The 15194-nt window shown below is 35.8% G+C and overlaps 1 protein-coding gene across 9 annotated transcripts in view; it reads right to left on the bottom strand.

The window, feature by feature from the left end:
* The window catches only part of LOC149568074 (nudix hydrolase 2-like), a 121163-nt gene that overhangs the window by 68934 nt on the left and 37035 nt on the right, over nt 1-15194 (bottom strand). For all 9 annotated transcript variants that reach the window (XM_089821077.1, XM_089821085.1, XM_089821079.1 and 6 more), the window contains exon 3: nt 13760-13825. In XM_089821077.1, coding sequence (XP_089677203.1) covers nt 13760-13825 — 66 coding nt within the window. The remainder of the gene's footprint in view (nt 1-13759; nt 13826-15194) is intronic.

Raw genomic sequence — 15194 nt, 5'->3', positions numbered from 1 at the left:
ATGTTGGTTGTTAAATTAGACCCAGGAAAAGTGGTCATTACATATGGTATCAGAGCGTTGGGTTCACCGTTGAAACCTTGGGCCCAACACTGTTTTTGAGAAACTGAAAATGTAATGTTGAAAAAGATTTATTTTACATAACTGGATATTACAATCAAAACTGGAAAAAAAAAAATCACACTGTGAAATCATCTAGAATAGTCAGGAAAGGATGAGATGATATAAATTGGGCAAATGTATAAACTGCAAAACCATAAAGATGAAACAAAATTAAGAAGATGAAATGATTGGCAAGTTGAGTGGTGGTGATCGAGTCGTTGAACCCATCAAGAAATCTTTGACAAAGTTAATTTATACGCATATGTGTCATCTAATGATCACTTGATGTTTGTAACGTCAGTTATATAGGTATAACTGAGTGAGCACTCAAACCAGCCAGGAGCTTGGATGGCTGGACTGAAGAACATCCCAAGCCCAATCCCGAGGTAGGGAGGGCCATTCTAATATGTTAGAATGTATGGGGATAAGTATGGTCCAAGGTTGGGAGGTTAAGCGTATGTCAATGCTTCTCCTCTCACCAATGCCAATGCTTGCGCAATCCAAAACAGCTTCTATAATGTTGATAAAATGTTATCAAAATCCATGATGATGGCTAAATAATTATTTCCAGTTGAATGTTCCTAGCATTTACTTTATGCAATTAAATCCTTGTTCTTATGAAATGGTAGAAATAAATTGTTATCTATTTTGAACTTGAACTGAAGGAAAACGAAATCGTGAACCATGATCCTTTCTGATATTGATTAAACGACAAGATCATTTTGTGTTCCAGTATGGAGTAAACAAACTTGCATAGTTGAAACTATCAATGCTTATTTACAAATGAAAACTTTCGACGAGATAGGCATGAAAGCCTAGGTCATACAAATGGAAAAAGATAAACTTCCAGAAATTACAGATGAATGATGAGCTACTCAATAAGAATCTTATGAATTTGTTTCGGATGCTTATGATCTTGATTAGATGCATGATGATCTTGCACATTATATCATGTTTTTATCCTTTGACACACTACTATATAATACACATGAGATGTTGACTTTACATATTGAACTGTTGTATATTGTTTTGGAGATGAAGTGTATATTCTATCATGAGATGATTATTCTAAAGAAATGTTATTGTGATTAAGATGGGTAAGAAGGCTGAGGTTACATAAATGGAAAAACATGGATTTATTAATCTTTTTTATGTGATCTGTAAGTTTGCAAGGATGATCTAACCATTAAATAAGTGCCTTATGCCAAATGGAATGTGAAATAGAATCAACTCAATTGATGTTGAGATGACCACAATTATCGTAAAGTGAGCTTAGGTAGTATATGTTTAATTTTATGATATCATGCAAGTATCTTTTTGGAAACATTGGAGTAAAAAATGGACCTTGAGTTTTTATCATGATTTAGATTTTGATCCAATTTTGAAAAGAAAAGATATCACGATGCTATATATACATCTTGTATTTGGAATATTCTTTTAGTGTCTAATTTGCAGTGATCATCAAGGATGATGAAACACAAAGGGGAATGGTATGTTACATTCTAATTTTAAATACTCTTTTATAATGTTCGTTACAATTTTGATTTCATCAAGGACAATGAAACAGAAGGGGAATTGTATGTTACATCCCAAATTTTGACCTAATTTAAAATATAGCCGTTAACGTTCACATGAAGTCAGTTGACAGTTAAATTGGTTATAATCCTGTGAAATGATAAGATGGTTAGTCGTTCTAATCTCATGTGAAGATAACATGCTAATTGATTATTTATCACGAATTCATGGAATTGAAAAGGCACCTAGCCGTTATAATTATTTATAACTTGTTATGATAATATGATTTAATTGTGGAGAATTTCCTTGTAGGAAACACGTTGAAGGGGTGGAAGCATTGTCAGATAAGAATTAGGCACAAGAGCATCACCATTACTAGGCAAATGGGTTGAGGACCTAGCAACTTGAAACAGGATACATCTATGGAACCCACATGAGCTATTTAATTAAATAATTGGGGTAATATAAATAATTGGGTTAAAATATAAAATGTACCTCAAAGGATTTAATATGATCTTTCACCTTATTATTATAATAAATATTTATATACATACATATAAATATAAAAATGAAATGGCACCATTATATTATAATAACTTAATATAATGATGTCACCCCATTGATATACTTACATGACCGTATGCAAGTATATATTATAATAATAATATTTCAGATATAATAACATTCAAATTATAATCTTCCAACTCTATTATTTTCTTTTTAATATTCTTTGCTTTTAACCGATTAACTCTTGACATGATAAATTTATTAGAATAATCTTTAATGCTCACTATTGTAGTTTACTGTAAATATTAGAATGTTTCTAATATTTAGTTGTAGTGTAGAATAGAATGTTTCTATTCTATTCTATCGTCCTTTTGTATATATTGATCGTTTCGATCTCTGATTAATCAAGAAAGTATTCTACCATTTACGTTTGTAACATGGTATCAGAGCAAATGCTTCAAATTTTTCCGGAAAATTTATAATTTCTATTGAAATTATTCGTTAAAGATTTTTCGGAATTATTTCTGATTGTTCACAAAAAAAAAAAAAAAAAACCGTCTAGGGTTTCTGTTTTTTATCATCTGTTTGAATCATGGCGATTTGTAATCAAATAAGGCACCTGTAATAGATTCAGCTAGTTTTTTTTTTGGACACATATCACCAATTTTGTCTGCAACTCGAATGCTGCTTGGTTCGTGGTTCATTGCTGCAACTCTGGGTTCTACTGGTTTCTGGAAACGACTGAGAACAAAAACGCGATTTTTTTCGTGTCTGTTTTTTGACGCGAATTTTCCAAATCGTGTCTGGTTTTTTGGCGCAGTATTTTGGTGGTATATAGGCAGCTTGCGTCACCTTTCAAATCCGACTGGTCTGGGTCGTTTTCTGCAAGTTTTTGCACAGATCTGCCATAGTTGAAACTTTCTCTCCAGTTGGGTAAAGTTTTTTTTCGAAAACCCTACTTTTTTGGTTCAAAAAAAAAATTCTGATCACATATTCTTGGTAGGTTTTTTGAGATCTCAAATGGGTCTTCGTCAAATTTTTGTGGGTGTCTCGATTTTTGTGCCTCGATTTTCGAGCCAGCGGATCCAAATTCTGATAACGTATTATTTCTGGGTTTTTCAAGCTCTCGTCCGTATACTTCTCCATTTTTTTTGGGTCATTCATTTTTTCACCTCGAAATTTGTGCCATTTGAGACATTTGCATATTATGACCATCTGTATCAACAACATCAGAAGTCAAACTCAATTCAACAGCAAGCCAATACTGCCCAGCACTCAGAGCAGAAAGAATCTCTCTATCATGCCTTTATGGCCAGCATACCTACAAATCATGCGAAATCTTCTGCCTAGTACATCGATTCTGGTGCCTCTCGACATTTCACTCATAGGCGTGATTGGTTTGTTGAATTCACTCCCTATTCTGATTCAGTCATCTTTGGAGGCGGCGAAGAATACAATATTGTCGGAAAAGGCAATGTTCAGATTCAGTCTGGAGGAAGAAAACTCATGTTTCTCAATGTATGTTATGTTCCTGGCATGAAACATAATCTTCTGTCTGTTAGTCAGATTATGAAGCACTCTCCTCAGTTGGATGTCGTCTTCAGTGGAAATAAGTGTTCAATTATTGATCGTGCTTCTTGCACTACCCTGGCTATCGGTCTTGAGGATCATGGTATTTATAGACTTATAGATTCAGGAGATTCTCTTGAGCATGCCTTCATCGCCGAATCATCCGCTCTCAGCAGCCTCTGGCATCAGCGATATGGTCATCTGAACATGCAATATCTAGCACAACTTGCTCGGGATAATTTAGTCCATGGCCTACCTAACATCCAGACCCAGAACCATCGCGTTTGCGGAGCTTGCCAAGCAGGGAAGCAACATAGGACACCATTTACGAATGGCGAATCATGGCGGGCATCTAGAGTGCTACAGTTGGTCCACGCTGATGTATGTGGTCCTATGAATACTCCTTCTATTTCCGGGAACAAGTACTTCTTACTCTTTGTGGATGATTTTAGTCGCAAAATGTGGGTCTATTTTCTTAAGCAAAAATCAGATGTTTTTCCTGTATTTCAGCAATTTAAAGCTCTAGTAGAAAAAGAGTCTGGTTCCTCCATCCATACTCTTAGGACCGATAATGGGGGGGAATTTTGTTCATCTGCTTTCTCTGTCTTTTGTACTACTCACGGCATTAGACGTCAGCTCACCACACCTCACACTCCTCAAAAAAACGGTGTTGTAGAGCGTCGTAACCGTACCATCACAGAAATGGCTAGGGCTATGTTAGAACATAGAAATGTTCCCAGAAAATATTGGGCAGAAGCAGTATCCACAGCGGTCTATCTTCTTAACCGGTCACCCACTCTTGCCGTTAATCATAAAACCCCTGAGGAAGCCTGGTCTGGTCGCAAACCTAAGATCAACCATTTGAAAGTTTTTGGCTCTCTGGCATATGTATGGATTCCTGATGTCAAACGCACTAAGTTGGATTCCAAAAGCCAAAAACTTATGTTTACAGGATATAGTTACACACATAAGGCCTATCGGTTGATTGATGTAAATACTGATCGTTTAATCTTCAGTCGTGATGTTGTGTTTGATGAGGAACTTGGACCATTTCCGCTCTCTGACTCTCCACTGCATTCTGAGATTCAGTCTTCAGCAATCTCTGACTTGGGTTCTTCTATTTTACATGAGTCATCTGATGCTACTGATACACCACCTCAGCCACCTCCTGATAATACAGCTATCCCGACAGCATTTGATATTGGCTCCTCGACTCTTCGGCCAAAATGGTTGGCTAAAACGATTAGTGATCTTCGTCCTGATGAACTCATTGACAGTAGAACCTCCAGAAATAAGAGCATTCAACACAACACAGTTAATATAGCTCTTATGGCAAACATCCATAGTATCCCTGAGCCCCAGACATATGCAGAGGCCAAAGGAATTCCAGAATGGGAACATGCAATGGATGCTGAGCTTCAAAGTCTTCAGAAGAACCACACCTGGGTTCTTTCAGATCTTCCTCTTGGGAAGAAACCCATTAGCTGTAAATGGGTCTATAAGGTCAAGTACCATGCAGATGGTACCTTGGACAAATACAAAGCCAGACTTGTTGCTCGAGGATTCACCCAACGTGAAGGCATTGACTATGAGGAGACATTTGCTCCAACAGCTAAGATGAGTACTATTCGTATTCTTCTTGCCATTGCAGCTCAGTATGGTTGGAAAGTTCATCAGATGGATGTGAAGAGTGCTTTTCTCAATGGTGAATTACAGGAAGAAGTCTACATGACACAGCCCCCAGGTTTTAAGGTTGCCAGTTCAGAACCAAAAATATGTAGACTCAAGAAGGCCATCTATGGTCTTAAACAGGCTCCTAGGGCTTGGTACATAAAGATTGATCAGTACTTGGTTACTCAGGGATTTCAGCGCAGCCCGTCAGATAGTAATTTGTATATTAAACACCCTAGTAATGAAATTATTTTTCTTGTTGTCTACGTGGATGATCTGATCATTACTGAGACTTCAGAACATTTGATTTCAGATATCAAACAGGATCTATGCAGAACTTTTGACATGACCGATCTTGGATTGCTTCACTATTGTTTAGGTATTGAGGTTTGGCAGACTGACAACAGTATTTTTTTGTCTCAGTCCAAGTATGCTAGAAGTTTGCTTGACAGGTTTCGAATGCAGGATTGCAAACCTGCCTCCACTCCTATGGAGACTGGTCTGAAATTGTCCGCACAATCTGATTCTCCTCCTGTAGATGAAACACTCTTCAGGCAACTAGTAGGTAGTCTCATCTATCTTACTACTACTAGACCTGATCTCAGTTTTGCAGTCAGCTACATCTCTCGGTTCATGACAAACCCCAAGACTGATCATTGGATTGCAGCAAAACGTGTATTACGCTATGTACAGGGTACTTCAGATTATGGTCTTTGTTATACAAGGAGTACTACTCCTCAGCTCCGTGGATTCGCCGATTCTAATTGGGCCGGCTCAGTTGATGACAGGAAATCTACTACTGGTTATGTGTTCAGTATCGGATCTGCAGCAGTTACCTGAACCAGTAAGAAGCAACAGGCACATGCCCTCTCCTCTACAGAAGCAGAATATAGAGGAGCTGTCAAGGCAGCTTGTGAAGCAGTTTGGCTCCATCAGATGCTTGCAGATATGCATATTTCTCAAGCGGGTCCAACTTCTTTGTTTTCAGACAATCAGGCAGTACTCAAACTCGCCAAAAACCCAGTGTTTCATGAACGAACCAAGCACATAGAGCTTCATTGCCATTATATTCGACAATTAGTAGAAGATGGAACTATTCAGTTACTCTATGTCCCTACCTCAGAGCAACCAGCAGATATTTTCATAAAACCCCTTGGTCCTGACAAGTTTGTTAAATTCAAGGGATCTATTGGTGTAGTAAATAGATTGAGCATTATGGGGGGGTATTAGAATAATCTTTAATGCTCACTATTGTAGTTTACTGTAAATATTAGAATGTTTCTAATATTTAGTTGTAGTGTAGAATAAAATGTTTCTATTCTATTCTATCGTCCTTTTGTATATATTGATCGTTTCGATCTCTAATTAATCAAGAAAGTATTCTGCCATTTACGTTTGTAACAAAATTGACAATAGTCAAATTATAATCTTCCCAACTCTTTTTCCAACCTTTTATTTATGTTTCCCTCTTTTTTGTTTTAATCGAATTTAACACTTGGAATTTGACTCAGCTTATAATCTTTTTAAACCAGCAGAAGCCAAGAAGTCACAGCTCGTTCATTTATATGGAAGCTGAGAGAGGAGCCAGACGTTTTTACCAATCCTTATGTTCTCCATATTTCTGAATTCCTTCTGTAATGTTGTTTCCAGACTTCTTTAAACCTGACTTCATCTCAGTATTCTACATTTGTCAAATCCTTGCAAATATCGACTAGTAACTTGAACAAATCAACGATATCTTCCCTTTGCCGTGCAAGTAATCCGGCTAAGAATCAGAGACTGTATGCAATGAAGGTGACGTCTCAAGCAAATGGAGGGAACCGATCATCAAAGCGTTACTGAATTCTTATCAGGTCATGAGTTACCATTCCAACTTGTTTATTTTCTATAGCAGCCGACTAGGCACAGGAACCTCTTATCTTCTATTTATGATCATGTTTTTAACTCACTGTATAATCAAAGCATTGTCGACTTCTTAACAGATCATGAGGTTATCATTACAATATGTCCATTTCTATAGCTACCGGCTAGGCATGGAAATCTCTTATCTTTTGCTTGTGATCATGCTATTTCCTTTACTAGCTGAGTAATCCTTGTAAATTATGATGAACTTTCTACTTAACTCTCGTGGTTTCCAGAATCATAATAAAGAGTGTTGAATAGTATCTCTTAAAGAAGGGTTTCCTAAGTGTAATAGAACTTGAATGAAATATTCTGTTTGGAAATCAAAATTCGTTAATATTTTCAACTGGTTTCAAGAACATATTCTTCTAAGTCATAGTTTGTGATAAGATTTACTAATCAATAAATTCTTTTAGAACTTATGCAAAGAGCAGATTGCTCAGAATTTCCAAACACATAAGATTCACCGGTTGATAGCCATGAAATGGTGAAGAGGTGGAATGAATCTGCAACGACTTAGAAAATAAAAGTTAGATTTGATACATTAAATCTAAAATAATATCATTTAATAGCTCATGCATGATCCTGTTAACTGTTTCCTCATATTGTCAAGTTGAATGGTATATTTTAAAATACCTTGATGTTTAGTAGATGACAGATGTTCCAAGTCCAATTCCAGGTAGGGAGGGCCTTTCTCGTTGGAGATTGTATGGGGAATGAGTTAAGGTCCGAGGTTGGGTGGTTAAGCCCCTGACATTATTTCACCTCCCCCCAAGTTGTCAGAGGTACAACAAACAAAGATAAGTTATACATTCAATTGGTTACTGGAAACAAGTATTTTACTTTTATGGTGTATATGTAAGATTAAGATAAGATTAATTGAGTTTTCTCATAATTACAGTTATTTTACATTTAAATGGGAGAGAAAAATTTATCTAATGGATTGTTATATCAATCTTTCATTTATATGAATAATAAATATGAGCATATCTTCTAATCTTATGTTATTGCCACAATTAAGCAATTGGAAGGAAAGGAATGATACAGTGGTATCTGAAACCCTAATTGAATCAGTGGTATCTGAAGCCCTATATGATACAGTGGTATATGAAACCCTAAGTGATATAGTGGTATTTGAAACCCTAAATGATCCAATGGTAATCGATGCCCTAATTGCTACAGTGGTATGTGATGCCCTAATTTTATATAGTGGTATTTAATGATAATCGTCATTTAATTTCGATATAGCAGTATTGAATGGTAGTTGTTATTTGATATTGTTATAATGGTATATGTGGACTAACTTGGGTGGTTGCAGAAGCATCCCTACAATGATTTCTTGGTTCAAATTCCATGGTATGTGTATTTTAAATTCTATAGTAAATTCATTGACGATGTTTAAGTTCTTAGTTAAGAAATTTTGTTTAATTGTTTTAAACGATAAATCTCTTTCACATGGGCATAGACTGTTATAACTGTCTTCCTATGAAATTGAAGTAACATCTGTAATTCTTGGATATGTTGGTTGTTAAATTAGACTCGGGAAAAGTGGTTGTTACAAGCATATCATTGGCATGGAATAGTTTCAAAGACTATCAATGATCGACTTGTACTTCAGCCCAGAAAGCAAAGCTTATACTGCTGTGACTATTGATATCAGTGTGCTCTGCTTCTATGTGGAAGACTCGGGAACCAAAAAACTTTGGTATTAGATTTTTTAATTTCTCAAATGAACACAACCACCAGCAGAGACATGCAACCAATATTTGCCTGAATTAACTCAGAGATCTATTGAGCAAGCAATCAGCTGCAGAATAGATTTCTGAGGAACTCTAGACTGGGCTAGGTGTGGAATTTGGGAAAGGTTTTGCTAGCATGGATGTTGATATTTCATTTCAGACTCTGACTAGTTCCAACAACTTAAACCCATCTTTTTGTGTTCAAATAAACTTAACTAATTCTCTTCTCGAATCCGTGGAGCTGAGGCTTGGCAAATATTATTTTGATCCAGCAAATTGATTATGAAGAGTTACCCTTTACAATGATATTGTCCAAAACTCAATCCCAGACTTTCTCAAATGCACATTGGGTCTTGAAAATAGAAATGAAAAAGGCAAAGCCCTGATCCAAGTTCAGATGCCAAACTCAAATGGATTTAGTCCAGTAAAATCTTGTTCAAAAGGGAAATCTAGAAAACATCAATTCAAAGATGATGCTCCTAAAGGATTTATTCCAGTAAGTTTGATGGTTTGGAACAATTTGAAAGTGTGGTTACAACAGATCATGATAATAATTTAAAAACTATGGAGATGTCTTTTTCAAGATCAACTTTGGCTCCCAATCCTTGTCCTAATTCTTGTCCAAATTTTTAGGTGATTTCAAAGAACATGAATCTCAAGATTCCAATATTGTAGAAAAAGTTGACATGCAAGAGAAAATTTATGAGCTACAACATGGAGTTGGCCCCATGATGGAACAGATGTAGAATCCCATGTAGACATTGCTCCTTCAGATCCTATAAAAGCAACAAGGAAAAGGAGAGGGTAAAAAGACAGTATCTTGGCTTCTTGGCTTACAGCAAAAAATATATTAAGAAAGGAGGGAATGATAAAGAGCTAAAAGTAGGGAGGCAAAAGGACTTAGAAAATATCAAATTGATTGGAGAAGCTTAAGTTTGGTTTGGTGTTAATGAAAAACTAGATTCCCACTTTTGTAACTTCCAGAAACGATAGTGATTTAATGAAATGCAAGGAATTTGCATGAGATCCCTTGACTAAAGTTTGTTTGAGATCTTATTCCTATTCATAAACCAAACGTCATTTTCATTAGGAAACACAATTCAAGATATGGAAAGTACTTTTACTGAGATTTGGAGATCAGGCCAATATATCTATATAGGTGCTCAGGGATCTCAGCGGGGAAGGGAAGGGGGGGTAGGCTTGCTTTTGGAACACACAAAGTGTTGGCTTGTTCTTGGTAATATGGAGGTAGGAATTCTATCTCATTGGTTGCTTCTTTTTTAATTCTAGATTTGTGATATTGCTAACAAATTTTAAGCTTCAACTAAGCTTTTGGGTAAAGTTTCTCTCTAGAATAATATAAGAGTTAACTGCCTTGTAAAAGAAAAGCAGGGGTGATGATCAATTTGGCCCTACATCAGCCTTACCGAAAGATAACAATTCCTTCTTAAATGTGGTGGCTATGATACCAAAAAATGGGATTTTTACACTAAATAATAGAGGATGTGGTAATAATTCAATTTCAGACAGATTGGACAAGTTTCTTGTCTCTGACTTCTACATTGAAAACAACTGGAATTCTTAAATGGAGGTCCTTGGTCAGAAAGGTTCTGATAATTAGCCAATAAAATATTCCTCTTCAGTGATCTCAGTTTCCAAGAATACTCCTTTCAAGTCTCAATTCATGTGGCTAGATGACTCTAACAAACATGAGCTTATGGCAGAATGGTGGTCTCAAGAGAAGCCTAGAATTGGTACAGCTATGTACTCTTCCTTTACGATACTCCAATTTGTAGATTTAAGTTTTAAAAAAAGGACATAACTTGTTTTGGAAAAAAATTCAAGGCTTTTCTTCAATATAAGTTAGACAGAATGAACTTTCTAATTAATGATGAAAGCATGACTGAAAAGTTTTTAAGGGAAGAATCAATCTGTGAACTTTCCAATTAATGAAGCGTGACTGAAGAGCTCTTAAGGGAAGAATCACTCTGTGCTAACAAAGTTACAAAATTGGAGCTTTAGTAGCTCTTTTGGAAACATAGATCTCACATTGAGTGGCTTCAAGAAGTAGCCAAGAACATTGTGTTCTTGCACAATACTGTGAAAGAACACAAAGGTGAAATACTTAACCTCTCTTACCTCATCTCAACAGATATAGCTACCAAAAGACCATTATGTGCTTTGGCAACTGGCAGGGAAGCTGGGAAGTATCCTTTGATCCATTTTTGAAGCCTTCTCTCATTCCACATTGGAAATTGGAGCAAAGCAACACATTCTTTTCCTAAAGAAAATGCTGGACTTGGTCCCAGAGGGGGAGTGAGTTGGTTGCAAAGATACAAAAAGGATGAGGGGTCGGTGTGTGATGACAAGACGAATGAAGAATTTGAAGTGAAAATCAAAGAAGAAGCGGTGGGATATGTCAGTGGTAACAAGGCTGAGGCTAAATTGGTAGCACATGCTAGGTGAGGTCTAGACTGTTTAATGGTCAAGGTAGCGACACTGTCATGTGGATGACCAGGCACTTATATGTAGATATAAATGTAATACACAAATATGTTTGTAGTGAATATTGGTATGTTATGTGTTTGTATTGTCCCCTTTCTAGGCACTTTCTATTTTAGTCGGAAAGCCTATAGGGAGCCAAGTGGACCTTACAAGGAGTCATTTGTGGAATTTCAGGGGCTCAGAGCCAACTTCCTACTCTTTAGGAGGTAATGCTATTTTTAGACACCACTTGTGCGCTAAAGGTTCAGCATCTAATATCAGTTACGGTGGTCACAAAATGATTATGTATAATTATTTGACTATTAAAGTCAATATTAAGTTTAATGGTTTTTATGTTTCTTGTTTTTTTGGGTCTTGGAGTGTATCCCCACGACTCAAGCCCAGAGGGTTACCTTAATGGGGCAAGCTTGGGGTGAGACTAGTCCCTTCGGCCACAAGATAACCAGCGCTTCTCCATGCTGTTCATGGTGGGGGTAATGACGAGCCAAGGAGTCAAACCCAAGACCGTGGGGATCTATCGACAACCTCAGACCAACTCGCCTAACCCATGGGGGCAATATAAAGTCTAAATGTTCTATTAAATAATATAAAGTTACTTTATTACAAGGACGCTTTATTATCTACTTATAAAAAAATAAAATTTACATTAATATAAAATGACTTTGTGAATAAACTATGAAGTAACCCATGGGGGCAATATAAAGTTTAAATGTTCTATTTAAATAATATAAAGTTACTTTATTATAAGGTTGCTTTATTATCTACTTATAAAAAAATTAAATTTACATTAATATAAAGTGACTTTGTGAATAAATTATGAAGTGACTTCATAAAGTCACTTATATAATTCCCCAAGGTAGACGCCCATGAGGAGGTAATGAAATAATAAATTAATAGTACTATGGAGTTAATTAATTAAAATTGCCACATATCTTATAAGTGATGTTCGGTTATAAGGAGGGAGATTAACGACATTTTGGGCACCCACTTGGAGATTATTTGGGAAATTTCATTTTGGACAGCTTGGCTTGAGAGCTGAAGCAAGGGTTTGAATCAGCAACTTGTGGCAACAAAATCCTTCACAGGACTGGATACTTGTGAGAATGAAAGATCTCTCTAGGGTGTTTTTGGGGTGACCTCATTTCAAGGATTGCAGGAGAACTCAACTGAATTCATTTGGAAAAGGATTAACAGAGTTTTTGAAGGCAGATTTGAAAGAAAAACAAGTGATTGCAGATTTGAGGGGATAGAAGGCATAGATTGAAGACAGCATCATTTATTTCTCCAGCCATACAATTTCTAGTGCAGACCATACCACTGTAGAGGACCTCATGTGCAATTTTGGGGAATTCAAAGGACAGATTCAATGTGGGTTTCTTGATATAACAATAACAGTAATTTGCGGAGCCTTTCAGAGTTAAGCCTGGTTGTACATAATTGTTCCAGCTGCCATACCTCCTCCATTGTTCCTACATCTTGTTTGGCTAGTCATGTGAGCTATCAGATCTGCTTCTTTCTATAATTAATATTCTTTCTTTTAGCTGAATCGGTATTTTTGTTGCATTCTGTTGTTAGTTTAAAATCATTATTTAGTTGCAGCATTACTTTCAAGCATTTGCATTTCAACAGTCTTTGAAATCCAGGAAAAAGAAACAAAATCAAAAAACTACAAAACACCAAAAAAATTAGAAAATTAGGAAAACAAAATTCAGAAATTGCATTATCAAAACAAGGAAGGATATTTCATTGTTACAAGAAATCTCTGAATTTTCTCCATTTTGTTCACAGAGAACTTTTGTGGGTCTCTTGAATAACTTGTAAATTCGTTGATCGGTTGAAAAAGATTGTGTTTGGGTAGATAAGAGTTTGATTAAAGTTGGTAGTCAAGTAGAATACTTGAACAGATGTACTTTCATAATTCTATTAATAAATTGGATGCAGCCCCTTAGCTGCTATAACAGATTAAATAGAAAGACAACTACATGTAAAGGCCTTTTAAGAGTTATTGCCTGAATTATTCAGAAATAAAATGGCATACAAGCAAAAAAAAAAAATGCATAGTACATGATATGAAAATCTCTACATGCATACATGTATTGTGCTCGAAATACAGTTATATTAGTTAATCCTAGATTCTAATTACTTTCTAATGTAAAGTCAGATCAATTGTGATCATAATGGTTCAAATTTCATAATAACTCAAATATTCTGCAGATTGAGAGGATCATAACAACATAAATTACTAATCTTACCTTAACCAATGCAGGAACAAGATTTGCTTTTTCAATTGGCACTTTAATCCACACTCCCTTCTTTCCCTATACAGTGCATGGAAGTATTAAGAAAAATAAAGTAAAATATATGCCAGATCAATAGTAGTCTTTTTAAAGGTTTTATTTTAATTGAGTTTTTTGTTGGAAAAATTCAACTTAGATTTGGACAGTAGCATATAAAATGCGCTGCTTAACAACCATAGACTGAGATCAGATCATAAAAATTGTCTTTCTTCAAACACTATAAGTATATGTACATCTTACTAGTCAACGCTGAACAATGTTAAGAGGGCGTTCAGAGAGGAGATCACATATACGACACACAATAAAGCTAATCATAAAGCACTTGCCTATACAAATGGAGGGGATCACATTATAAAAAGTGAAAGCTACATAATGTTTCCATGAATCCAGTTAAGAAAATTAAAAGATGTCAAAAATTATCATAATAACCTTTTCACACTGACAAAAAATTATTTGTTTACAACCAAAGAAAGTAATTTTTCAAACCTATGGCCAACCAAAGATTAACAAAGTTGGAATTCTGCTATGACTGATTATGGACAATGCCCAACTCCCTACTGTCTGCACCCTTGAACAAAAAGATTCAAAATTTGGCCAATATTTCTCTCTCCTGTGTTAAGAACTCAAGGGATTCTCAAATTCAATCCAAAATAAGAAAATAGACAACCATAATATCTTAGTGATTTTTCACGTTGTCTGCTTATTCACCAAAGCTCCACTAACAAAACCAACTTTCTCATTAAAAGTCTTACTGATGACGAAAGCACAAAGCTGAAATTATGTCTCCAATCTCACTTTTTACTTTTTCAGAAGATTGTACGGGCAAACAAAGTATGTGGCTACAGGTTTACCTTATCTCTAGGCAATGCTGACATTTTCATTTTAAAGGTTAAGCAACCTTGAACAAAAAGTCAAAATGGTGGAAATAATAATTTGCTGAGACAAACATTAAACAACCTCTTTGAAGCAAAATTTTGGGCAGGTTTCACTCTCATTTAATTAGCATCTTCTTGAGAAATCAATGTACCAAAGCAATTAGGGGACAATGGTTCACTAGATATAAATCATCATCTGCACACTTTTTTACACCATCAAGCTGTTGTACCCAGACAAAATCTTTCATACTAGGTCAAGTTCTATGTCTACAACTTGTCACTTGTCACTTGTAAGCCTTTTTTAGGGTCCTTGTGGCCAGTCTTCACTAATGTTATCAACATCAAATCTACTCAGCACCTATGCAAAGCTGACAAGCGATATCCAAAGCACATCAAGCGAGGGAAATATTTCACTTAGATACGAGGCAACAAATCAGTGCAATATAGAAGTAAATAAATGAATGGCAAAGCTTTCAAGGCATGTTTTGAAGAAGCAAAAGTACCTTGGAGTTATG

The sequence above is a fragment of the Cupressus sempervirens genome, chromosome 3 (assembly GCF_028749045.1).
Source record: "Cupressus sempervirens isolate cs-2001-9-10 chromosome 3, ASM2874904v1, whole genome shotgun sequence".
Classification (NCBI taxonomy): domain Eukaryota; kingdom Viridiplantae; phylum Streptophyta; class Pinopsida; order Cupressales; family Cupressaceae; genus Cupressus; species Cupressus sempervirens.
This window is presented reverse-complemented; position numbering and strand designations above follow the sequence as displayed.